Source organism: Oryctolagus cuniculus, chromosome 2, assembly GCF_051225735.1.
Source record: "Oryctolagus cuniculus isolate XC-2025 breed Fujian yellow rabbit chromosome 2, ASM5122573v1, whole genome shotgun sequence".
Lineage (NCBI taxonomy): Eukaryota > Metazoa > Chordata > Mammalia > Lagomorpha > Leporidae > Oryctolagus > Oryctolagus cuniculus.
The window spans coordinates 170,819,971-170,846,295 of record NC_142868.1 but is presented as its reverse complement, the minus strand read 5'-3'; the positions used below and the strand labels follow the sequence as shown (position 1 = coordinate 170,846,295).

Genomic DNA, 26,325 nt, shown 5'->3' with positions numbered 1-26,325 from the left:
ATAATTGGAATCAGATGCCACCTGCCCCAAGGGGACAGGGACAAGATCTGCTCAAAGGGAGCTCATTCACACAACCATAGGCTTGCAAGACTTCACTACTTTGCATCACGAAAAACCCAGGAAGTGTGCATGGACGTGATTCTAAAGAGGACATGAAGAGAGACTTGTGCTAGCTCCAGCAGCTACCAGTGGCTCTCCCCGTCTGCTCAGTTGCTTTCCCACGATCTGGGGTAACGGTGGCCCCCATTTAAATGGAGTTGGAATGTCAAGTAGTGCAGCTGAAGGAATCAAAAATACTTAGGAAAGCTGAGATACTGGAGTAGATTTACAGTGTGCAAACTATTTACTCCCCCAACCGTGGCTCCCACAAAGAGCCAGATGCCCCTGCTTCATTGGCCTGTACAGAGCCAGGGGCTAACAATTTTGCTGGATGTTTCCAGATTGCAAAAGCATGAGATTAGAGGATTGGTGATCAGGAGGTCCAGAGGAAGTGATGTGGGTGGGCCACTTGAATGGGCAGAGTGGAAGGGTGGGGGTCAGCGCTGTGGCATAGTAGTCTAAGCCTCTGCCTGCCATGCTCCCATCCTCTGTGAGCACTGGTTCATGTCCTGGCTGCTCTGCTTCCAATCCAGCTCTCTGCTAGGGCCTGCGAAAGCAGTGGAAAATGACCCAAGTCCTTGGGCCCCTGCGCCAATGTGGGAGACCCAGAGGAAGCCCCTGGCTCCTGGCTCTGGATTGGCTCAGCTCCAGCAGTTGTGGCTGTCTGGGGAGTGAAACAGTGGATGGAAGACCTCTCTTTCTGTCTATCACTCTGCCTCTCAAGTAAATAAATGCATCTTTAAAAAAAGATTTACTCATTTATTTGAAAGAGTGACAGTGAGAGACATAGAGAAAGATTTTCCATTTGGTGGTTTATTCTTCAAATGGCTACAACAGCTAGGGCTCAGCCAGTCCAAAGCCAGGAGCCAGGATTTCCATCTGGGTCTCCCATGTGAGTACTTGAGCCATCTTCTGCTGCTTCCCAGGCACAGTAGCAGGGAGCTGGATTGAAAGCACAGTAGGGCGCCACCATCTTCAGTGCCTGCATCCCATATGAGCACCGGTTCAAGACCTGGTTGCTCTACTTCTGATCCAGCTCTCTGCTGTGGCCTGGGAAAGCAGTAGAAGATGGCCCAAGTCCTTGGGCCCCTGCATCCATGTGGGAGACCCAGAAGAAGCTCCTGGCTCCTGGCTTTGGATCGGCACAGCTCTGGCCATTGCAGCCATCTGGGGAGTGAACCAGTGGATGGAAGACCTCTCTCTCTCTGCCTCTCCTCTCTGTGTAACTCTGTCTTTCAAATAAAATAAATCTTTAAAAAAAGATTGAGAGATGGAGAGCAGTGGAAGATGGCCCAAGTTCTTGAGCCCCTGCACCTACGTGGGAGACCTGGAAGAAGCTCCTGGCTCCGGGTCTGCACTGTTGCAACGAATTGGAGAGTGAACCAGTGGATGGAAGACCTCTCTCTATCTCTCCTTCTCTCTGTGTAATTCTGATTTTCAAATAAAATAAATAAATCTTTTTTTTTAAAAAAAGAAACTTTTCAGTTATTATGTCTTTTTTAAAATTTTACTCCTTTCCTTTTTCTGAGACTACAATTACATGTGCATTTGCTTGATATTGTCTCAAAAGCAACTGAAGCTCTGTATTTTTTGTAGTCATTTTTTTTTCTTTGTATTCATTTAGGATGTTTTCTATAGATGTCTTCAAGTTCCCCGTTCTTTTCTTCTTCACTATCTAGTCTATTGCTCATTTATCCAGTGTATATTTCATTTCACATATTGTGCTTTTCAACTTTAAAGTCTCCATTTCTTTTCTCATGATTCATCACTTTACTGCTGGATATAAGTCATATTTTTTTCCTGAAAAATCTTTATTGGTTTGTAGACATAATTCTGAGGGCTTCATTTTGTTCAATTGCATTTTTTTAAAAATTTATTTATTTATTTTTGACAGGCAGAGTGGACAGTGAGAGAGAGACAGAGAGAAAGGTCTTCCTTTGCCGTTGGTTCACCCTTCAGTGGCCACTGCGGCCGGAGCACTGCGGCCGGCGCACCGCACTGATCTGAAGGCAGGAGCCAGGTGCTTCTCCTGGTCTCCCATGGGGTGCAGGGCCCAAGGACCTAGGCCATCCTCCACTGCACTCCCAGGCCACAGCAGAGAGCTGGCCTGGAAGAGGAGCAACCAGGACAGAATCTGGCGCCCCAACAGGGAATAGAACCCAGGGTGCCGGTGCCGCAGGCGGAGCATTAGCCCATTGAGGCGCAGCGCCGGCCTTCAATTGCATTTTTAAGTGTTGAGTTTTTCCTGGTATTTTTCTTTTTCCCTCCTTTTTCTAAAGATTATTTATTTGAAGGGCAGAGTGATACACATGCATACACACACACATACATTTTCTACCTGATGATTCACTCCCCAAATGCCCACAACAGCTAGAGTTAGGCTATGCTGAAGCCAGGAGCTCTGTCCTGTTCTCCCACATGGGAGACAGGAACCCAGGTACGTGGGCCATCTCCTGCTGCCTTCCAGGCACAGTAGCCACAAGCTGGATCAGAAGTATGGGGTAGACAGACACTCTGATAGCAATGTGATGGAGGCAACCCAAAGGGCAGCTGAACCCGCTACACCACATTTCTGCCTTAAGGGGACAAACAGTGAAGTTACTTTATTACTTCAATCCTTTCAAGGCTTAGCTTTTGTCTTGGTTGTGACAAGTCCAGGGCTAACTTACACGAGTGCCACCTTAGCTCCACTACTAAGATCTGACACTTCCGAGGAATCTATCCAGTGCAGTGGGTGTTAAGGTCTCTCCAGGCCGGCTGGTGGAACACACTCTAGGCCCACATCTGAATGAGATCTAGGAGAACGTGTTGGTTTTCTGCGTCCCAGTGGTCCTTTTTTGGCCTTCATAGAGATTTACACTGTCCTTGTGGAGTTTTATTCCATGTTTGCACGTCTGTGTGCTCAGTTAGACTGACAGGATCCCTTCCGCAGACCCCTGAGGCTGTCTCTGTGCAGCTCCTCTTTCTGCATGACCCCGCCCTGCTCCCAAAATCCTAGCATTCAGTGTGACTTAAAAAAATTTACTTATTTACTTAAGAGGCTGAGTTACAGAAAGAGAGAAGGAGAGAGAGAGAGAAAGAGAGAGAGAGAGATGTGTTCCATTCACTGGTTCACCCCCCAGATGGCTGCAATGGCTGGAGCTGGGGTGATCCAAAGCCAGGAACCCGGAGCTTCTTCCCATCTCTCACACAGATGCAGGGACCCAAACACTTGGGCCATCTTCTATTGTTTTCTCAAGTGCATTAGTAGGGAGCTGGATTGGAAGTGGAGCAGCTGGGTCTTGAAACGGTGCCCATATGAGATGCCAGTGCTGCAGGTGGTAGCTTAATCCACTATGCTAGAGTGCCAGCCCTACATCTACTGATTTTTTAAAAAAAAAAGATTTATTTATTTATTTGAGAGGCAGAGTTACAAACAGAGAGAGGGAGAGAAAGAGATCTTCCATTCACTGGTTCACTCCCCAAATGGCTGTAATGGCCCGAGCTGGGCCAACCCAAAGCCAGGAGACAGAAGCTTCCTCTGGGTTTCCCACATGGGTGCAGGGGCCCAAGCACTGGGCCATCTTCTATTACTTTCCTAGGTGCATTAACAGAGAACTGGATTGGAAGAGGAACATCTGGGACATGAACAGGCACCCATTTGGGATGCTGGCACCACAGGCTGAGTCTGAGCTTACTATACCACAGTGCCACTTGCTGATTTTAATTCTTCTTTATATACTCCAGGTATTAGCCTTTTATTTAACAAATATTGTCTCCTAATTTGTTGTGCCTCTTTAGTTTTTGGAGGGATTCATTTTCTTAAATATGCCTGTTTTACAAAGGTTTTAAATTTCAGCCAAAACATAAATTGTTTCCTTTTTGATTATGCTTATTGTTTCTTGTTTAAGCAATTCTACCCTGTGGTCATAAAACTATTATTTCATATTTGATTATAAATAAATACTTAAGGATTTAAAATCATTCAAGGTCGACACTGTGGTATAACGGGTAGGGCCACTGCCTGAAGTGCCGGCAACCCATAAGGGCACCGGTTAGAATTCCAGCTGCTCCTCTTCCAATCCAGCTCTCTGCTATGGCCTGGGAAAGCAGTAGAAAGTGGTCTAAGTCCTCGAGCCCCTGCACCCACATGGGAGACCTGAAAAAGCTCCTGGCTCCTAGCCGTTGCAGCCAATTAAGGAGTGAACCAGCAGATGGAAGACTCTCTCTCTCTCCGCCTCTTCTCTCTCTGTGTCACTCTTTCAAATAAATAAATAATCTTTACAATAAATAAATAAATAAAATCTTTTGAAACATTCAGATATTTCATTTGGAAGGAGCTTATTTATGTGAGTGATGTACCCAGGATCTAATTTGGTTTCCTCTATATCACAACCAAATGTCTTAGCATCTAATGCTGAAGAGTTTAATTTTGTCCTGTGATATACAGTGCTTCCTCTGTCATATATGAAGTCCCCCTAGAGGCATGAGTTGGCTTGGTGGCTTTATTTTATTCCACTGGTTGTTTTGTTGACTCTTGCACCAAGCATGCAGGCTTGGGTATTAAAAGGCAAGGTTCTTTATTACTGACAAGTCCTGAGGAGCAGCTCAATGGTGTCTCTGCTGCTCACTTTCTCTTGCCGTCTGTTTCTTCTTTGTTGTTGGTCACTGATGAATTTGTTTATTTTACCGGGAGCTGAGCTATGTTTCTAAAAGAATTTTTATCCAGCACTTCTTGGTGATTCAAGGGGAAGATTTTTAGTTGATCTAATTCACCATATTCCCATTTACAGCAGTCCTAAAATTTTTTCTCAAATCAATTTTATTTAACATTTCCATTATTCACTCTACCTTAGCAGCACATAACTTAATCTTAGAGACTAGAATTAGCTACAATGTAAATAGTAAGGGTCATTAAGAGTTTGAGAGGTGCCAGACAGAAAGAGATTCTTTCTATAACATTCTCAACCTTCTCTTGCTAGTTTCACAAAACTACTTTGGGCTCTGTGGTAGAAAAACCTTTAAGTAGAATAACACAATCCCTTACCTTTAGGTTTGAATTCAAGATTGTATTAAATAGAAACATAAAGTCCCCTGAGACTGGAGCCTCCCATGACATACTACAATGTCATACACAGAACAGAAAGTGCATTTTTCTTGAATCAGATTAGAATACAATTTATTAATCTTTTGTTAGCATAGGTAGGTTGGAATTAAATTTCTCCCAACAGTAAGTCTGAGAGAGCCACAGGTGCTTTGGTCCGAGGTGAGAAGGGAGTTATTATGAGGAGAGAAGAAACTGGCCATTATTTGGAGTCTGCTTCATCTATGACAGCAACTGCTCATGCTCTAATGTGAGCCTACGGCATGGAAGAGCTTACCACTCAGGACGGCACATTCACAGTAGTGTCCCTTGTAGTCAGCTAAAAGTCCTCTCTTTAAAAAGTGAAAACACTTAGATTCATGCTTAAAAACTTCATGATTATTAAATTTGTTATTTATCATTATTTGATTATTTGTTGAGATTAATTTATTTAAATTCAGTTCTTACTGAGGATAAGAAAATATCCACTCCTGCTAAATGGACCAGAATCAAACTTGGCAATATAATTCATACTTCAACTTTGTTCCCAGGGGAGTGCCTGCCAAGCAGGTTTTGAATTTTTCATCCATTTCCTGGCTCTGAGTTTCACGGAACAAATTTTTCCAGTCACCAACTTCACCTACAACAAAGAACGTGAGACCCATTTAGCTGTTAAAATATTTCGCCATGATTTTACCATTTTTGACTGTAATATTTCACTGAGTAATGTGAAAATGAATGAATAATAATTTAGTCTAAAAAACCAACGTAATTTCTCTCATAAAATTAACAGTGTCCATGGGGTCTCCCTGTCTGTGTTGCAGCAGTGCCAATCTGTCTGTCTCAGTGATCTCCTACCCAACATCTGGAACTTAACATCCACTTTTGAGATTGATTCTGTCCCACTCCCTCTCTCTAAAGTCTTTTAAATAATACATTAAGCACCCTTTGAAAAGTTAACATTTTATGGCAGGCTTGGGTTAAAACCTCAGATATTGAACTTTTTTTTAAGATTTATTTTATTTATTTGAAAGAGTTACAGAGAGAGGTGGAGACAGAGAGAGAGGTCTTCCATCCGCTCGTTCACTCCCCAGATGGCCGCAATGGCCAGAGCTGTGCTGCTCCAAAGCCAGCAGCCAGGAGCTTCTTCCAGGTCTCCCACGTGGGTGCAGGGGCCCAAGGACTTGGGCCATCTTCTACTACTGCTTTCCCAGGCCATAGCAGAGGGCTGGATCGGAAGAGGAGCAGCCAGGACTAGAACCGGTGCCCATATGGGATGTTGGCGCCTCAGGCCAGGGCTTTAACCTGCTGCAGCAAAGCACCGGCCCCAAGATATTGAACATTTTTTTAAAAATACATTATTTTGGGGCTGGCGCCGTGGCCTAGCAGGTAAAGCCGCTGTCTGTAGTACCTGCATCCCTTATCGGTGCTGGTTAGAGACCGGGCTGTTCCACTTCTGACCCAGCTCTCTGCTGTGGCCTGAGGAAGCAGTGGAAGATGGTCCAGGTCCTTGGGTCCCTGCACCCACATGGGAGACCTGGAAGAAGCTCCTGGCTCCTGGCTTCGGATCAGCGCAGCTCGGCCGTTTTTTTTGTTTGTTTGTTTGTTTTTTTGCGGCCATCTGGGGAGTGAATCAAGCAGATGAGCGACCTCTCTCTCTGCCTCTGCTTCTCTGTAACTATGCCTTTCTAATAAATAAATATTTATAAAACATACATTATTTTGCCTAAGATTAGGATACTTTACTTCTTACTTAGACTTAAAAGTAAAGGAGTTATTTCTTTCTAAAAAATCTTTTCATGGTTTGGGTTGAAGTCCTAAGCTCTATGTTGTAGAGCCATTGCAAGGTACTTTAATAAGGGTTTAACAACGTGAGCAAGTGCTTACTATGTGTAAAGGGAATAAAGCAAAACACAAAACTGTTCACAAATGTAATCAGCCATGTAAACCACCACAGAATAGCGCAGGACAGAAATGCACCTGTTAAACCTGCTCTGGTTGGAGAAATCCAGATGGTTGTGACGCTTTTCTACATTTTTCCTGTGCTTTCTGAATTTTCTATAAGGAATGTTATAAATTTTTTTAAATAATTACCACTTTTTCCCACAGATTTTTTTCTATTCTGAATAGTACTTGATTAAATTTTAACGACAGGTTCTTTATTCCCCGTCCTTCACAAAGCACACAAATCAGAGCTACTCAAGAATCAAACCGCAGCCAGACTTAGAATCGATGCTTCATTCACAGTGGATTTTCAAAATGGATCTTCACTGGAAACAGTACAGTAGACCCAAGTAGACCCAGGCTCAAATGCTGACTCAATTGTCTGTCAGCTAGATGACAATGGAAATGTCACATTTCCAAGCTTTGGCTCCTACATTTATAAAAGTAAGGATTTCATATACTTTTTGTTGGGGTTGGCACTGTGGCTTAGCAGGAAAAGCCACTGTCTGCAGCTCCCGCATCCCATATGGGTGCCAGTTTGAGTCCCGGTTTCTCCATTTCCTATCCAACACCCTCCTAATGTGCTTGGGAAAGCAGGGAGGATGACCCAGTGCGTGGGTCCTTGTACCATGTGGGAGATCCGAAAGAAACTTTTGGAAATGATCAGCCTAGCTCTGGCCATTGTGGCCGTTTGGAGAGTGAACCAACAATGGGAGATCTTTCTGTTATCTCTCTCTCTCTCTCTAACTGTGCCTTTCAAATAATATATATATTTCAAATATATATATATATTATTTCACAGGTAGAGTTACAGAGAGAGAGAGAGAGAAAGGTCTTCCTTGTGTTGGTTCACTCCCCCAAATGGCTGCCACGGCCAGCACTGCACCTAGCTGAAGCCAGGGGCCAGGTGTTTCCTCCTGGTTTCCCACACAGGCGCAGGGGCCCAAGCACTTGGGCCATCTTCTACTGCTCTCCCAGGCCACAGCAGAGAGCTGGACTGGAAGAGGAGCAACTGGCGGCTGGCCCCGCGGCTCAATAGGCTAATCCTCCGCCTAGCGGCGCAGGCACCCCAGGTTCTAGTCCCGGTTAGGGCGCCGGATTCTGTCCCGGTTGCCCCTCTTGCAGGCCAGCTCTCTGCTGTGGCCTGGGAGTGCAGTGGAGGATGGCCCAAGTGCTTGGGCTCTGCACCCCATGGGAGACCAGGATAAGCACCTGATCCTGCCTTCGGATCAGCGCGTCGGACGCAGTGGCCATTGGAGGGTGAACCAAGGGCAAAAGGAAGACCTTTCTCTCTGTCTCTCTCTCTCACTGTCCACTCTGCCTGTCAAAAAAAAAAAAAAAAAAAAAGAGGCAGGCAGAGGATCAACCACGTGAGCCAAGCGCCAACCCCCATCAAATAAATAAATAAATAAATCTTTAAAATTTTTTTTATAAAATGCAAACCCTATTAAGTTTTTAATACATGATGCCTGATAAATATTACCTCTTGTTGCCCTTGCTTGTTACATGTACAAGTACATGAATGCCTCCTAAATTTTCATTTTTTTTTTAGGATTCATTTATTTGAAAGGCAAAGTTACAGAGAGAGAAAGATGGAGAGACAGAGAGAGATCTTCCATCCACTGGGTCATTCCCCAAATGGCTGCAATGGCTGGAGCTAGGCCAATCCAAAGCCAGGAGCTTCTTTCAGGTCTCCCACGTGGGTGCAGGGGTCCAAGCACCTAGGCCATCCTCTGCTGCTTTCCCAGGCACATTAGCAGGGAGCTGGATCAGAAGTGGAGTAGCTTAGACACAAACTGGTACCCATATGGGATGCCGGCACTGCAGTCCATGGCTTAACTCACTATACCACATGCCAGGCCTTGCCTCCTAAATCTTGTTATTATTTTCATTATATATGGAATTAAAAATAAAAACGTCAATCCCTAACCTATATAATCATAAATTTCCATAAGAATTTAGCATATTTAATGAAATTTAGTAACATTATCTGTGTCAGAGAAAGCTAGTTGCCTCTCCAATAATTCATTTTCTCCTTCTTCCTTATTAACAAATTTCTGATTATAATTGGGTAGTTATGTGCCCAGCTTTAAAAAGAATCATATTTCCCAGCTACTGCTGGAGGGATAGGTGGCCAATGCAGAAGTTATTGAGTGGGGCTTCCAGGAATTTTTTTTATAAAGATTTATTTTATTTATTTGTTGACAGAGTTACAGAGAGAGGTAGATCCAGGGAGAGAGATCTTCCATTCCGCTGGTTCATTCCCCATTTGACCACAATGGCCACAGCTGAGCTGATCTGAAGCCAGGAGCCAGGAGACTCTTCCAGGTCTCAACTCTTCCAGGTCTCCCATGGTGTAGGAGCCCAAGGACTTGAGCCATCTTCCACTGCCTTCCCACGCCATAGCAGGGAGCTGGATCAGAAGAGGAGCAGCCAGGATTCGAACCAGTGCCCATATGGGATGCCAGTGCTGCAGGCTGAGGCTTTAACCTGCTGTGCCACAGCGCTGGCTCTCCAGGAATGGACTTTAAAGGGCACCAGGTCGGTGCTGGCATCTCATATGGGTGCTGGTTTGAGAGCCAGCTGTTCCACTTCCGATCCAGCTCTCTGCTGTGGCTTTGGAAAGCAGCAGAAGATGGCTCAGGTCCTTGGATCCCTGCACCCACATGGGAGACCTGAAGAAGCTTCTGGCTCCTGGCTCCTGGCTTTGGATAGGCCTAATGCTGGCTGTTGCAGCCATTTGGTAGTGAACCAGCAGATGGAAGACCTCTCTCTCTCTCTCTCTCTCTCTCTTTGCCTCTGCCTCTCTGTAACTCTGCCTTACAAATAAATAAATTTTTAAAGGGCGGGGGAGGGGGGTGCTCAGGGCCAGAGTTGTGGTTAAGTCACGGCTCACCAAGCCAGCATCCCACCTGGGCACCGGTTCAAGTTGCTGCCATTTGGTGACTGAACCAACAAATGGGAAGATTTCTCCCTCTCTCACTGTAACTCTGCATTTCAAATCAATGAACAAATCTTTAAACAATTAAAAGAGGGGAGGCTCAGTCAGCTAACACACACAATTCTGTTCTTTGCTCATTTCCTTTTCCCACCTGGAATTTGAACATAATGATTGAGCTCCAGCTGCTATCTTGTTTTCACAAGGAGACAAGCAGACAAAGACAGAAAGAATGTAGTCTTTTTTTTTTTTTTTTTTTTTTTTTTTGACAGGCAGAGTGGACAGTGAGAGAGAGAGACAGAGAGAGAAAGGTCTTCCTTTGCCGCTGGTTCACCCTCCAATGGCCGCCGCTGCAGCCGGCGCACCGCGCTGATCCTGGCAGGAGCCAGGAGCCAGGTGCTTGTCCTGGTCTCCCATGGGGTGCAGGGCCCAAGCACCTGGGCCATCCTCCACTGCACTCCCTGGCCATAGCAGAGAGCTGGCCTGGAAGAGGGGCAACCGGGACAGAATCCGGCACCCCAACCGGGACTAGAACCCGGTGTGCCGGCGCCGCAAGGTGGAGGATTAGCCTATTGAGCCACGGCGCCGGCTCGAATGTAGTCTTCTAAAAGACCCTATGGAACTCTGTTACAGCTCTGGACTGCCTGTGTCCATACTTCTTTTTGAAGGAGAGAAAGAAAACCTTTTCTATTTACAATAAAGTCATCTGCATTGCCTGCTGTGTGATCAGTTATCCCCTGAGACAAAACCCCAGAAGCCACGTACACTTACCTTTGCGGAACAGGAAGGGGCCAACAGCACCGTGCGTTTCCTGAGACTTGGCTTGCATTGCTTGGAAGGTGCTCTGAGCTGAGATTGCTTGAATCTGCTCCCCGGTGAGACAGAATCCTAAGAACTCAGCAATTTGTTTTATTCCAGTGGCCAGATTCTGAAAAAAAAATTATTTTATTAAAAAAAATGTATTTACTTATTGAATGTATTTGAAAGGCAGAGAGGTTTCAGTCCTCAACGCCTACAACAGCTAGGGCTGGGTCAGGCCAAGCCAGGAGCTGGGAACTCAATCAAGGTCACCCACATGGGTGGCAGACTCTTGAGCCATGACCTTGCAGCTTCCAAAGGTGCAGATAAGCAGGAAGCTGGAATTGGGGGAGTGGAGCCAGGGCTTGATCCCAGGCACTCTGGTATGTGACACTAGCATCCTGAGCAGTATCCTAACCACTGCACCACATGCCTGCACCCTGAAAACAAAATTGTATTCATTTATTTGTTTGTTTGAAAGTCAGAATTTCAGAGAGAGGGAGAGACAGAGACAGACGGATCTTCCATCTCTGGTTTACTCCCCAGATGGTGGCAAACGTCAGGACTGGCCAGGCCAAAGCCAGGAGCTTCTTCCGGTCTCCCACATGGATGGCCCAGGTACTTGGGCCATCTTTTGCTGCCTTTCCAAGCCATTAGCAAGGAGCTAGGTTGGAAATAGAGCAGTCAGCATATGAACTGGTGCCCAAATGGGATGCTGGCATTGTAAGCAGTGGCTCTACCTGCTATGCCACAATGCCAGCCTCCAAATTTTAAAGGATAGACTTCTTTCTGTGGGAGCAGTGCAGAGAGCAAAGAGGCTCTTAAGCCCGAGTGGATTTAAGCCTAACTCCTTAGTTCCTTTGCTTATTTCTCTTTGCAGACTGACTTTAATACTCCTATACAGATATTAAAGTCATCTCTATTGAAGATACCCTATATTGATTATAATTTGTAGTTTCAACTTATGACACTTGCTGAGCTTTCAGATAATACTAAGTATTTATGATATAAAAATGATATGTTAGGTTAGAATTTTATCACAGATGACATTCATTGCATTAAAAAGCCTAGACCGGCCAAAGAAATTAATGTATGAGTTCATTCTAATTCTCTCTCTTTTTAAAAGACTTATTTATTTATTTCAAAGGCAAAATGATAGAGAAAGGGAGAGAGAGAGAGAGAGATCTTCCATCTGTTGGTTCACTCCCCAAATTATGGCAACTCCCAAAATGGCTGGGGCTGGGCCAGGACATAGCCAGGAGCCAGGAGCTATATCTGGGTCTCCCACACAGGTAGCAGTATCCTACATACTTGGGCCACCACTCACTTTCTTCCCAGGCACATTAACAGGAAGCAGAATTGGAAGTAGAGCAGCCAGGACTTAAACTGGCACTCCAATATGGGATGCCAATGTCATAAGCAGCTGCTTAACCCACTGTGCCACAATGCTGGCCCCTCTAATTCTCTTTTTTTTATATACCATTTATAGCTAATGCTTAAATTCTACAAAGCCTAGACTTACAGTCATAGAAACTTGAAGGAGTCTTGAAATTTACCTTGTCTAACTACCCAACCACCCACAAACCACCACTGTGCCTCTTCAATGGAGATTCTTATGTCTTCTAGAGCAGTTTTTTTCTTTCTTTAATTGTATTCTATAAAACACTAGGATACCCTAAGATGCTTATAGATGTTACATGGCGGGGGAGGGAAAGGTTGAGATCAAATAAACTTAGAATCCTTTAAATGAAAGTAAGATGTTTCTTTTGTTTTGTTTTGTTTCTTGCTGCAGATTCTAATACCAATGTACAATGTGAATGCCAAAGGATCTGGCTATGTAATGCAGTAGCCTCTATATCTATTCGAATAAGTAACTTCCTCTCCACCCCAGGCAAGAATTATAAATGTCTGGGATGACACTGGCATTCTAAGGAGCACACATTTCGGAAACATTATTCTAGTCTAGAGGGAGAAAAAGCTAAATTAAAACATTCTTTCATGTTAGACAAATGCATCCTATAACAGGGATGTGGACCATCCAGCCCATGGGCCATAGGAGACCTGCAAAATCATTTGGTTTGGCTCTGCCAAAGCCACTACAGGTGGGACTAGCAATTCAGTAACTCTGTAGGAGGCTAATTTTTAGGTGGATAATTCTGAGAATGATGTTGTAAATATCCAAACGGCCCTTGACATAAAAAAATGATTCTCCTCCCCTGAGACAGACAGGGTTATTAAATTGTGCTTGCACATAATGTCACTGGAGTCTGGAGTTAAAATTCAATTAACTGAGGTTAAACCTCAGGTCTGCAGTGCTGGCATCCAATGTGGGTGCCAGTTCAAGTCCCAGCTACTCCATTTCCAATCCAGCTCCCTGCTGTAGCCTGGGAAAGCAGAAGATGGCTCAAGTGTTTGGGTCCCTGCACCTATGTGGGAGACCTGGAGGAAGCTCCTGGCTTTTGATTGGCACAGCACCGGCCATTGTGGCCAACTTGGGGGGTGGGGTGAACCAGTGGATGGAAGACACCCCCCCCTCTGCCTATGCCTCTTTGTAACTCTGCCTTTCAAATAAATAAGTGAATCTTTAAAAAAAAAAAAAAAAAAAACTTCATCAAGGGGCCAGGTGCTATGGCACAGCAGGTGAAGCCGCTGCCTACAGTGCTGGCATCCTGTATGGATGCTGGTTCCAGTCTGGCTGCTCCACTTCCAATCTAGCTCTCTGCTATGACCTGGGAAAGCAGTGGAGGATGGCCCAAGTGCTTGGGCCCCTGAACCCACCCAGGAGACCTGGAAGACTCTCCTGGTTCCTGGATTCGGGTAGTCATTGCAGCCATTTGGAGAGTGAACTGGCAGATGGAAGACTGCCCCCACCACCCCGTATCTGCCTCTCTGTAATTCTGCCTTTCTAAATAAATAAATAACTCAATTAGGTTGGAACTGGCATTGTGGCATAGCAGGTACAGCTGCTGCCTATGATGCTGATATCCCATATGGATGCCTGTTTGTGTCCTGGCTGCTCCACTGCTGATTCAGCTCCCTGCTAATGGCCTAGGAGAAGCAGCAAAAGATGGTCCAAGTGCTTGGGCCCCTGACACCCATGCAGGAGACCTGGATGAAGCTCCTAGCTTTAACCTGGCTCAGCTCTGGACATTGCAGCCACTTGGGGAGTGAACCAATGGATGGAAGACCTCTCTCTCTCTTTCTAACTCTGCCTAACAAACAAACAAACATTTAAATATGCAATTCAGTAAATAAAGGGGAGAGTGATCCAGCATGGGCAGCGAGATACTCAGCAGACTCATAGAATGGCAGATGTCCTAAACAGCACTCTGTCCTCAGAATCAGCCCTAAAGCCATTCGGATCTGGCTGAAAAGCCCATGAGAGTATTTCAGGCATGGAAAGCCAAGACACTCTGGCAAAAAAAAAAAAAAACAAAAAACAAATGAAAGATCTCTGTGAGTGAGATCCCAGTGGAAAGAACAGGTCTTCAAAGAAGGAGGTACCTTTCTCTGAAGGGAGGAGAGAACCTCCACTTTGACTATGACCTTGTCTAAACAAGATAAGAGTCGGAGAATTCAAGGGGCTTCCATAGCCTTGGAAACTCATGACTGGAGCATAGGGAGATTACTGATGCCATAAACAGGAGTGTCAATTTGTAAAGTCAACAACAGGAGTCACTGTGCACTTACTCCTCATGTAGGATCTCTGTCCTTAGTGTGCTGTACATTGAGATTTAATGCTATAACGAGTACTCAAACAGTATATTTCACTTTGTGTTTCTATGGGGGTGCAAACTGTTGAAATCTTTACTTAATGTATACTAAACTGATCTTCTGTTAAAAAAAATACCATATTTGTTCATATAAATGCAAGTAAGCGATCTATCTTGTAGTTTATAATAAGTCTTGCTCTAGAATATCAATAATCGTAGTCTTACCTCTTTTAGGTCTTCGTATAATATGAATTTAATATTTGCATCATCAAGATGTTTGTTCCAATTAATTGCAAAATCAAAATAGCTTCCCCAAGAAACTAAGAACACAGGAAAAAAAAAACTTCTGAAGAAATCTTAAATAATGAAGATTAAAATGATAGGCTGTTGGTATATGCAGTAAAATATAAACTATCCATATGTGTTTAGGCTCAGACAAAGAAAGTTATATTGATTTATTACAAATATCTGTCCAAAAGGACTGGCGTAAATCACTTCCATTTTCTAATATCTGTCAATTTTCTTATCTTTTTGAACATTTTCCATAAATTAGAATAAAACTAAACAAGTTGTAAAGTTGATTTAATAAAACCATAAGACATTAATGAATATTTAAATGAGTAAAATAACTCAGGAATGATAAATGATACATGGAAACTGACAGAGATAATGCCAGAAAGAATAAAATGCTGAGAAAGATATTATTTAGACAGAAACATAATCTAAACCATATATGCAATTTAAAAAACCAAAAAGAAACAGGTGAAGTCAATTCTAATGCCTTATTTAATTCAATACATTTAATAATATCATTCTGACAAGTGGTCAACATGAAAAATGATTAATGAAACTTTAAACATTATTATTTACATTCTAAGTCTTTAGGACTCAGTGGGTATTTTATACACAGAGAAAATTAGAAAATTTCAATTTGGATGCTAAATTTTTATTAGAAATACATTATATATATAGATTTTATAAAACTTACATTTGAAAAATTATATTCATACACCCAAATTAATACAACCTGACTTAAAAGCTTTCTAATAACTGAATTGAATATCTATTTATAGTTTAAATTTAATTAAAATTAAGTGAAATGAAATGGTTAGCTCAATTATACTGGTCACATTTTAAGTGCTCAATTGCCACACATGGCCACCGGCTACACAAGGACAGTACAGATCTAGACATTGTTTAGCTGTGCTGTTTACTTGCTGTGTGACTTCCAGCAATTTCCTAAACCTCTCTGTACCTTGGTTTCCTCATCTATAAGATAGAGTTGTTGTGATGCTTAAATGGGTTAGCAGATGTCAAATGTTTAAAGCGGTGTCTAATTCATAGAAACGCTCAGTATTAGCCAGCATCATCATGCCCTGGTTTGGAGCCAGACAGTTTGGTGTATTTGATTTGTTGGGGCAATTGCTGTAGGTTGCCCACTCAATGTCTAATACACCCCTACTTTCATGATTATTTGGGTCTAAGCCAATCATGAAAAGAAGTCCCCATTTTTCTGCCTCTCCTCAAGCTGTGATTGGCCACACGACATGGTTCCCGTCAATGAGACACGAGGAAGGTTTCTGCTTCATGTGCTAAGAAACATTGAGCTGATGCGATTCTTCCTTTTTTCTTCCCAACCTGAAGGTGGCGCTTGGAGGGACTGTACCTACCTTGCAGGTATATGGCAAAAAGCAGTAAGCAAAGGCACATCAACAAGATGTGACAAAACTTACTGCCTCTGTGCCAAACAAATGTCTTAGGTGTAGCTGCCACTTCACCATTTGGTTTTGATCATTTTTGGTTTTTATCATTGTGTTAAACAGTGAATTAAGGGGAATTTAATACAAATGCATTTCTGTGTGGTTTTTTTAGAGAAGGCCTCTTTGTCCCATGCCTGTTTGATTGCCACTAGGACAGTGCCACGTCAACATGAATCGTCCAACCTATTTTTAAAAACATTAATGCTCTTTAGTTGTTTAATATGCTATAAACATATTACAAGGTGGGGCTATAAACCTTCATTTAAATGCAATTATTTGGTTCCTGGATCTACCTAAATCTTATTTCTTTCTCTACCCTAAAATACATTTGAATTTCTGTATTCGTGCGGTCATTGAAGTAAGAAGAATTTGATTACCAACAGCCATACCTTGTCCTTTCATGAAGTGCTTGAAGAAGTCATCCCAAGAGCCATAGCTTGGAATATCAGGGACATCATTGTGGAAATGAAAAAAAGATACTGCCGTATCTTTAGGGTTTCGAAATATCACCAAAATCTAAGAAGTAAGAACTAAGTAAGTTTAGTCAGGCCTCTGTTTTGAACTTTGGAAAAGTGAAAGACTAAGCAAAACCATGTGCCTGCTTGTGTATTACACAATTGTGATCATCCGTAGAGAAAGCGCATGAAATGGAGGGAGGAAGCAGTTGGTGGGGAAGTGTGGCGAGAGGGGAGGCGCGAAGTAGGCAAGGAGATGGATGGAGCGGAGGACTTTTGTTCATGAGTTTGGGTACCCCAAAGGCACACGAGGAGGATTTAGGAAAGGAAAAACGAGCAAGCTCACAAGCACAGTGAGGGGAGCATGATCCGAACCGCTCACTCCACAAATCAAATTAAAATTGCAAACTAATGTAAGGACAGTGGAAATAATATTTACACTAGGTGGGAAAGAAAAGCAAACAATGGCCAGGCCCGCTCCCTGGGGCCTGAGGTGTGAGGTTTGGGGGGACATAGGCAGAACAGAGCCTCTACATTCCCGTGTCTGCCTATCTTCTCTGATAACTGAACAGTTCCTTTGCATGAGAAGTGGGAAATAAACGGAACGTCCAGAGGACTCGAAGACTGCAGATCACTTGGCTGCTCCAAGGCTTGAGCACGGCATTCCAAGAACGGAGGATGTTGGAAGATACATCATTTGGCGTGTTAGTGAACTCCGAGGTCAGATAACTGGAACTAGACAGAAGTCACCTCACTTTTGGACAGGGGGCAGATGTGGAATTTGCAAAGTACAGATTTGTAATCTTGACTGGAGCCATACAGAGGAGGAAGTAGTTAGCCAGCAGGGGGCAACAGGAGTCCACTGATAGCAAGTTGCTGCTGACTGACGGGGATTTTTTTTTGTTTGTTTTTTTACATCATTTCCAGATTAATTGAGTTGCTTTCTATTTATTCTGGAAAAAAAGAAAGGATGTAAGCTGGAAGCAGGAGCAATTAAGTTTATGAATGTAGCTAGGTACTCACTTGCAAAGGAGGCTAAATAAAGCCCTGTCTGGAGGTTTTTATCCTGATACGGTCGTGGTTAACATTTTAATGAGTGATTTAGGTAACTATACAGAAGTTCCTGTGTATCAGATTTGTAGATGATGTGAAACTCAGAGAATCGAGATCTCAAACCATGTTATCTGTGTAATGTAGCTAACACAAACCAAATAAAATTGAATGGAGATGAGTAGGTCTGGGTCTTGTCCTTGGATCCAAAACTCATCCCTGTCTCAATTTGAATACATTTCATTCATGTCATTTGAAGGTTTTAGTATTTGAAGCCTTAATTACTGCTCATTAGTAGCTCTGGCTTGCAGCAATTTATAATTTGACAAAGACTTAAATGTGAACTGCGAGGGCCAGTTAGTGGGCAAGAAGACAAATCCCCAGCATCAGTGTCGGCTCTCCTGCTCTTTCCTCTGTATTCTGTGTTCTCATGAAACTGACCGTGACCTGGGGTCGCTGTTGTGTCTTCATGGGTTAAGCTGCAGGGTGCCAGTTCGAGTCCCGGCTGCTCCACTCTGATCCAGCTCTCTGCTAATGGCCCGGGAAAGCAGAGGATGGCCCAAGTGTTTAGGTCCCAGCATCCATGCGGGAGACCCGGATAAAGCTCCTAGTTCCTGGCTTCAGTCTGGCCCAGCCCTGACCGTTGCAGCCATTTGCGGTGTTAGCCAGCTGATAGAAGATCTCTTTCAGTCTCCCTCTCTGTAACTCTGCCTTTCTAATAAATAAAATAAATCTTAAACAAATACTGTAGGTCTCAGTCTAAGCATACACGTTTTGCATCTTAGCTGAAAACACATTTTGAGGGGGCCCCGGTGCCATGGCGTAGTGGGTAAAGCTGCCACCCACAGTGCCGGCATCCCCTGTGGGCACTGGTTCGAGTTCCAATCCAGCTCCCTGCTAATGTGCTTGGGAAAGCAGCAAAAGATGGTCCAAGTTCTGCACCAGCAAGGGAGACCTGGAAGAAGCTCCTGGCTCCTGGCTCCTGGCTTCTGATTGGCCCAGCTCCAGCCATTGCGGCCATTTGGGGAGTGAACCAGCAGATGGAAGACCTCTCTCTCTTTCTCCTTCTTTCCCTGGCTGCTTCTGCATCTCTGTAACTCTACCTTTCAAATAAATAAATAAATCTTTAAAAAAAGAAATGCATTTGACTCAAATGCAACTGTAGCCAATATAGCTTAAGAAAGAAGTGCAATCTTACACTTCACTTGTAAAAATGCTATGATGAGGAACAAATTCATCAGACACCTCAAAGCACCAGTCTGCATACACAAAAATTTCAAGTTACAACATCAGTAGGAAGGGACACTCACCTTGGCTTTACTCTTGATGATGGAACCTGGTAATTTGTCATAATGGAGGTGAGTTGTCATAATCCTTGGAGATGGAAACAGCTTCATTCTCTTAAAAATACACACATCAAAGTTAAAGTGGTGCACGCTGCGTGTGCATGCGTGTGTGTGCATGTGTGAGTGTGGTGGACTACTCCTAAATTTGGTACCTAAATAGCTGTTTCAAGCACTGCTGTCACAGTATCTGCTCTTTCTCCTTGAGAAATGAAGAGTCATGAATAAATAATTAAAATCTTCCTCTTGAACTTCCTCATTGGATCCTGCTTACCATTTCCTAATCTCTTTTTGTCATATAAGAAAACAATGACTTTTGGGGCAGGCGCTGTGGTGTAGTGGGTAAAGCTGCTGCCTGCAGTGTTGGCATCCCATGTGGGTGCTGGTTCAAGTCCGGGCTGCTCCACTTCCAATCCAACTCCTTGCTGATGGCCTGGAAGGGAAGTGGAATTTGGCTCAGGAGCTTAGGCCCCTGCACTTGCATGGGAGACCCAGAAGAAGCTCCTGGCTTCTGGCTTTGGATCAGCCCAGCTCTGGTGGTTGCGGCCATTTGGAGAGTGAACCAGTGGATGGAAGATCTTTCTGTCTCTCCCTCTCTGTGTTTGTAACTCTGCCTCTCAAATAAATATTTTTTAAAAATTTAGATCTATTTTTCTTACCAACTAAAACTCCATGCAATCAGACATCCCACCGGAATCTGAAAGCACAATTACTTAACCATCTCAGAAAAGGTCCATGAAAGAAATTCTTAGCAGTATAAGCCCTATGGGGAGATGGTTTCCTTTGATAAGTACAGAGTGATTGATTCTTCTTCTGTAATCTATTTCTACTGACCATTCTGAAAACAAAGTTACCTATTTCATCCGCCAGGAGTAAGGGTTTCAGCACTTAGTATACGCTACATAGGGAACTGCAGTGTCAAGTTTTCAGTTCCACATTTGTAGAAGTCACGGACTGCTTGGTCACGGCTACAACACACTCACTCATTTCAAGTGATAACACAGTATTTAGACACTTCGTAAGTGTTCTGTAAAATCTTAGTGGAGGTCCCACCCCAAGCAAGGAGGCGAAATGAGGCTTTAAAAACGGATCGCATGGGCTGGCATTGTGGCACAGTAGGTTAAGCCACTGCTTGTGACACCAGCATCCTATAAACTCTGCTTCCCATCCAGCTCCCTGCTAATGCACCTGGAAAGTGGTGCATGATGGCTCATGTATTTAGGCCCCAGCCAACCACATGGGAGACTGGATAGAGTTCCTGGCTTCTGGCTTCAGCATGACCCAGTCCCAGCTGTCGCAGCCATCTGGGTAGTGAACCAGTAGATAGAAGATCTCTCTCTCTCTCTCTCTCTCTCCCTCCCTCCTTGCCTTTCAAATAAATAAATATTTTTAAAAATGCAATTTAAATAAATGATATGGGTCCAAGTGGTGATTAGTAGTGATAATACGTATATCCAATTCTACTTTTTAGTATTTGAAGTACTTTTGCATTAATTCATGACAATCCTCTCAGGTAGATATTGGAAGCAACATTTTAGAGATTAAGAACAGGCTTTGAGGTTTTAAATGCTTTGTATAAAAGTTCACAGGTGGTAATTTTCAGATTAAGATATGGGGTGCCGTTTCCATTAAACCACATGGTCAAAAACCACATAAAGTCACAGGAGAGAGGCTAGCAGTCAGAGTGCTGGTTCAAAACCTGGCTACTCTGCTTCTTTTTTGGCTGGCGCCATGGCTCACTAGGCTAATCCTCCACCTGCGGCACAGGCACACCGGGTTCTAGTCCCAGTTGGGGTGCCGGATTCTTGTCCTGGTTGCTCCTCTTCCAGGCCAGCTCTCTGCTGTGGTCCGGGAGTGCAGTGGAGGATGGCCCAAGTGCTTGGGCCCTGCACCCCATGGGAGACAAGGGAAAGCACCTGGCTCCTGGCTTTGGATCAGTGCAGTGCGCCGGCTGCAGTGGCCATTGGGGGAGTGAACCAACAGAAAAGGAAGACCTGTCTCTCTCTCTTACTGTCCACTCTGCCTGTCAAAAAAAAAAAAAAAGGAAAAAAGAAATAAAACCTAGCTACTCTGCTTCTTTTTTAAAATTGATTTATTTGAAAGAGTTACACAGAGGCCGGCGCCGCGGCTCACTAGGCTAATCCTCCGCCTAGCGGCGCCGGCACACCGGGTTCTAGTCCCGGTAGGGGCGCCGGATTCTGTCCTGGTTGCCCCTCTTCCAGGCCAGCCCTCTGCTGTGGCCAGGGAGTGCAGTGGAGGATGGCCCAGGTGCTTGGGCCCTGCACCCTATGGGAGACCAGGAAAAGCACCTGGCTCCTGGCTCCTGCCATCGGATCAGCGCGGTGCGCGGGCCGCAGCGCGCCAACCGCGGCGGCCATTGGAGGGTGAACCAACGGCAAAGGAAGACCTTTCTCTCTGTCTCTCTCTCTCACTGTCCACTCTGCCTGTCAAAAAAAAAAAAAAAAAAAAAAAAAAAAAAGAAAGAAAGAGTTACACAGAGAGAGGAGAGGCAGAGAGAGAGAGAAAGAGAGAGGTCTTCCATCCTCTGGTTCACTCCCCAGTTGGCCGCAACAGCCGGAGCTGCGCCAATCCAAAGCCTGGAGTCAGGAGCTTCTTCCCATGCAGGTGCAGGGGCCCCAGGACTTGGGCCATCTTCTACGGCTTTCCCAGGCCATAGCAGAGAGCCGGATCAGAAGTGGAGCAGCCGGGACTCGAGCCGGCACCCATATGGGATGCTGGTGCTTCAGACTGGGGCGTTAACCCACTACACCACAGTGTTGACCCCCTTCTTTTTTTTTTTTTTAATAAAAGATGTATTTATTTGAAAGTCATAATTACACACACACACACACACAGGTCTTCCATCCACTGGTTCACTTCCCAATTGGCTGCAATGGCTGGAGCTGTGCTGATTCAAAGCCAGGAGCCAGGAGCTTCCTCTGGGTCTTCCCACACAGGTACAGGGCCCAAGCACTTGGGTCATCTTCTACTGCTTTCCCGGGCCATAACAGAGAGCTAGATTTGGAACAGCTAAGACTAGAACCAGTGCCTATATGGGATGCCGGCACTGCAGGCAGCGGCTTTACCCGCTACGCCACAGCGCCAGCCCCTACTGTGCTTCTGATCCAGCTCCCTGCTAATGTGCCTGGGTAGGCAGCAGAAGATGGCCCAAGTACTTGGGCCCCTGCCACCCATGTAGGAGATCCAGATGTAGTTCCTGGTCCCTGACTTCAGCCTGGGCTAGGCCTGGCTATTTTGGACACTTAGGGAGTGACCCAATGGATGGAAGAATGTGCTCTTTTGCTCTCTCTCATCCTTTCTCTCTGTCACTCTTCTTTCAAATAAACAAATTTTAAAAAAAGACACATGAGAAAGGGTAAAGTTACTAAAAAGAAAAATATCCAGGGGACTGGGAGCTGGTGCTGTGGCATAGCGGGTAAAGCAGCTGCCTGCAGTGCTGGCATCCCATATGGGCACCTGTTGGAGCCCCAGCTGCTTAACTTCCAATCCAGTTCCCTGCTAATGTACCAGAGAAAGCAGCACAAATGTGTACATTTTCCAAGTCCCTGGGCCCCTGCATCCACATGGAAGACCTGGAAGAAGCTTCTGACTCCTGGCTCAGCCTGGTCCAGCCCCAGGTAGTTGCAGCCATTTAGGGGGGTGAACAAGCAGATGGATCTCTCTCTGTCTCTGTCTTCCTCTTCTTTGTAATCCTGCCTTTCAAATAAATAAATAAATAAATATTTTAAACAAAATATCTTTGGTCATAGATGTAATAAATTTACAAGAAAAATACCAAAAATCCTTTAAAATATGTGAAGAAAAAAATAAACATTTTAAAAGATTTATTTTTGTTTGTTTGTTTAAAGAAAGGCATAGGGGGCATCAAGAAAGAAACACAGAGAGATCTTCCATCTGCTGGTTCACTCCTCACATGGCCACAATAGCTGGGGCTGGACCTGGGCAAAGCCAGGAGCCTGGAACTCCATCCTGGTCTCCTTCATGGGTAGCAGGATCCTAGAACTTGGGCCATCATCTGATGTTTTTCCCAGATGCATTAGCAGGGAGCTGGATCAGAAGTGGAGCAGTCTGGATCCAAACGAGCACTCTGCTACAGGATACCAGTGGCAGCTTAACCTGATGTGCCACAAAAAAGGCCCCAAATAAACACTTTTGATAAAGTGTGGGTATCAAGACACAAGGTACTACATTGAGTGAAAATATTTTCCAGAAACCCTGGAGGTAGGATCCTATGCCCGACTCACTTTGTATAACATTTTAATGTTAATTTAGATGATTCCTTGCCTTCTTATTTAGTTGGAAATTCTTTTCACAGGAAATAAGTGCATCTCTCTTTCATAAATAGAGCCAAGATTTAGAATGCAAGGACCAGAAGACAGGGCAAGGCTTGGCTTTATATTCCCACTGAAGTTGTTGGTCCAACAGGGGCCATTTAGTCTAGCAAAGACACCTGAGTTCCACATGGCAGATCTTGAGTTCCCTGCCTGACTCCAGCTTCCTGCTAATACAGACCTTGGGAGGCAGTTGTATTTGAGTTCTGCCACCCAGGTGGGAGACCTGGGCTGGGTTTCAGGTAGTCAGTTTTGGCCCTGGTCCAGCCCCAGTTGTTGTGCACACTTGGAGAGTAAACCAGCAGATGGGAGCTCCCTGTCCGCCGGTATTTCTCTGCTCAAATAGATAGATAAAATAAAGCAGTTGGTGAAACAGAAAGAACCCTGGCTTGTGAACAAGAGCACCAGGCTTCCCTGGAGGAGACAGAAAGCTCCTAAGGCTACTGGGTGTTTAAGTCAGGCGGCCTCCTGGCCTGTCCAACTCTGATCAAGAACAAAAGCTCTTCCGGGATCAGTGAGCAATACACAGGAAGCTAAGTTTTGTTTGACTTTACTGGTTTAGAAATAAACTTCCCTGCAAAATAATCTTACAAATAATGCAAAAAGAGCTGGCACTGTGGCGCAGCAGGTTAAAGCCCTGGCCTGAAGCGCCGGAATCCCATATGGGCGCCGATTTGAGTCCTGGCTGCTCCTCTTCAGATCCAGCTCTCTGCTATGGCCTGGGAAAGCAGTAGAAGATGGCCCAAGTCCTTGGGCCCCTGCACCCATGTGGGAGACCCAGAAGAAGCTCCTGGCTCCTGGCTTCAGATCGGTGCAGCCATTGTGGCCATCTGGGGAGTGAACCAGCGGATGGAAGACCTCTCTCTCTCTCTCTACCTCTCTCTGTAACTCTGTCTTTCAAATAAATACAAGTCTTTAAAAGAAAACCAAATAATACAAAAACTTACATATTAGCCTCCTAAACCCTACTTCAATCATGAGAAAAACCTGCTTATCTCAGTGATTGTTAACAACACAGGTGAACACAGTAGGGAAAGCTGTACAGGGAAGGTGACTAATAACAAGTAAAATGATTTGTGGCCATCATGCAGCAAGTTTTTAAGAGAAGGTGGGAAGCTGGACGAATGTTAGCAACTCTTCAGGTTGTCAGGTGCTGTCAAGCACTCTTGTTAGGGAAAAGGTTGTTCAAAGGCCAGACAGGAGAAATGTCGGTTCCCCCATTTCTTACCCAGGGGAAAGCTTTGCAAAGCCCTCGTCCACCATCCTGCGGTATTCCTGAGCCTGTCCTGACTGAGCCTCAAACCAACATGCCTTAGTATCAGCGAACCGCGCAGGTCCGGAGCCGAGGCCCTGAGGTGGCTGCTGGCCTGTCTCGGGACGCCTGAGGTCCCTGGGCTGCCAACCAGACCCAGGATTCCGCAGCAACCTCCGCTCGCTGCCGTCAATCCCTGAACACCTACCTCAGCGACAATGTGTTTTTGCGCAACTTTGGTCTAATCCGTGGAAATGGGCTTCCTTGCACCTAGGTTCCAGATTTCGTGTTTGTCATCCTACCCACTGTCTCAGTCACCTTCCAGAAACCGTTCCCTAAGTCCCAGCCCAGTGCCTTCACCAGTAACTGGGTTCTGTCTGCCTGTTGGTGGCCACGTCTGAAGTTTTGTGGAGAACACAGCCTTACCTTCCCAGTGCATCCTGCTGTGTCAGCAGTCAGGAGAGGATGGTCTTCCTCCTGCCGCTGCCCTGTCCAGGCACAAATGGCCCGAGGCAGATCCTTCCTTCTCACCTCCCCAGGGTGGGGCAGAACATTCTGTCCCACACCCAGCTCCCAATTAGTGAGATTGATAAGGTGAGTAATGACAGCTGGGGTGACTTGTCACTCCCTTCACATGTGGAAGTAGTTCACACTCTTAGCTACTACTGCATTGTTTTCCATCCTTCACACACACACCAAAGTCCTAACTGAAACAGGAAAATCAAAACGGAAGTCTCATTAAGAAAGGACTGAGGGGACCAGCACGGTGGGATAGTAAGTTAAGCCCCTGCCTGTGGCACCAGCATCCCACGTAGCTGTGGGTTTGTGTCCTGGCTGCTCCTCTTCCAGCCAGCTCTCTGCTATGGCCTGGGAAAGCAGTGGAAGATGGCCCAAAGCCTTGCCTGGGTCCTTGCACCTGTGTGGAAGATCTGGCGGAGGCTCCTGGCTGCTGGCTTTGTGGCCATCTAGGGAGTGAACCAGAGGATGGAAGACCTCTCTCTCTCTGTCTCTCCTTCTCTCTTTCTGTAACTCTATCTCTCAAATAAATTAGAATCCTTAAAAAGGAAAAAAAAAAAAAAAAAGAAAAGATTGGGGTTTCCCATTAGCATTCTGCCCATTTGTCTTCAGAAATAAAAGTTTTTTTTTTTAATTTCAATTCATTTCTAAGGTTTCTAAGCTTATTTTTCTTTCTACTTAAAAATAATAATATAATAGTGATAATATGGCTGGTTGCACGATGTAGTCATTAACAGTTTAAAATAGGAAGCCTGGGTTCAAATCTCGACTCTGCCATTTCTTAGCCATGTGACCTTGGGCAAGTGTGTAACAGTCTTATCTTTTGTGAAATGTTAATAAGATCATTGTGCTGTAAAATAAGATAACAGTTGAAAAGTACTGAGAATATAGTAATCACACAATAAACTGCTATTAAGTATTAGTGCTGCACTTTCTGAACCTCAAACTACAGTATCTCTAAAATGGAAGAACTCTTCCAATGAGGATTTGCTGTAAGTTTAAAGGCTGCTTGTACTAACCTGATATTTTTCTGAGTCCCCACA

General features: G+C 44.7%; 1 protein-coding gene across 6 annotated transcripts; it reads right to left on the bottom strand.

The window, feature by feature from the left end:
* Positions 1 to 4,914: 4,914 nt before the first annotated feature.
* Positions 4,915 to 25,676, bottom strand: SULT6B1 (sulfotransferase family 6B member 1). Of its 6 annotated transcripts, XM_089327744.1 has the most exons (7): positions 25,193 to 25,676; positions 19,437 to 19,595; positions 19,130 to 19,219; positions 16,704 to 16,830; positions 14,780 to 14,874; positions 10,815 to 10,971; positions 4,915 to 5,801 (listed from the first exon to the last, which is right to left on the bottom strand). In XM_089327744.1, the coding sequence occupies exons 2-7, from the start codon at positions 19,437 to 19,439 to the stop codon at positions 5,671 to 5,673; spliced, it is 603 nt and encodes a 200-aa protein (XP_089183870.1). In that variant the 5' UTR covers positions 19,440 to 19,595; positions 25,193 to 25,676; the 3' UTR covers positions 4,915 to 5,670. The 6 variants fall into 6 exon arrangements, with proteins under 6 accessions (XP_089183870.1, XP_089183871.1, XP_089183872.1 ...); XM_089327745.1 differs by lacking the exon at positions 19,437 to 19,595 and having other exon boundaries at positions 25,193 to 25,495; XM_089327746.1 differs by lacking the exons at positions 19,437 to 19,595; positions 25,193 to 25,676 and adding an exon at positions 24,743 to 25,177.
* Between the last annotated feature and the right edge of the window lie 649 nt (positions 25,677 to 26,325).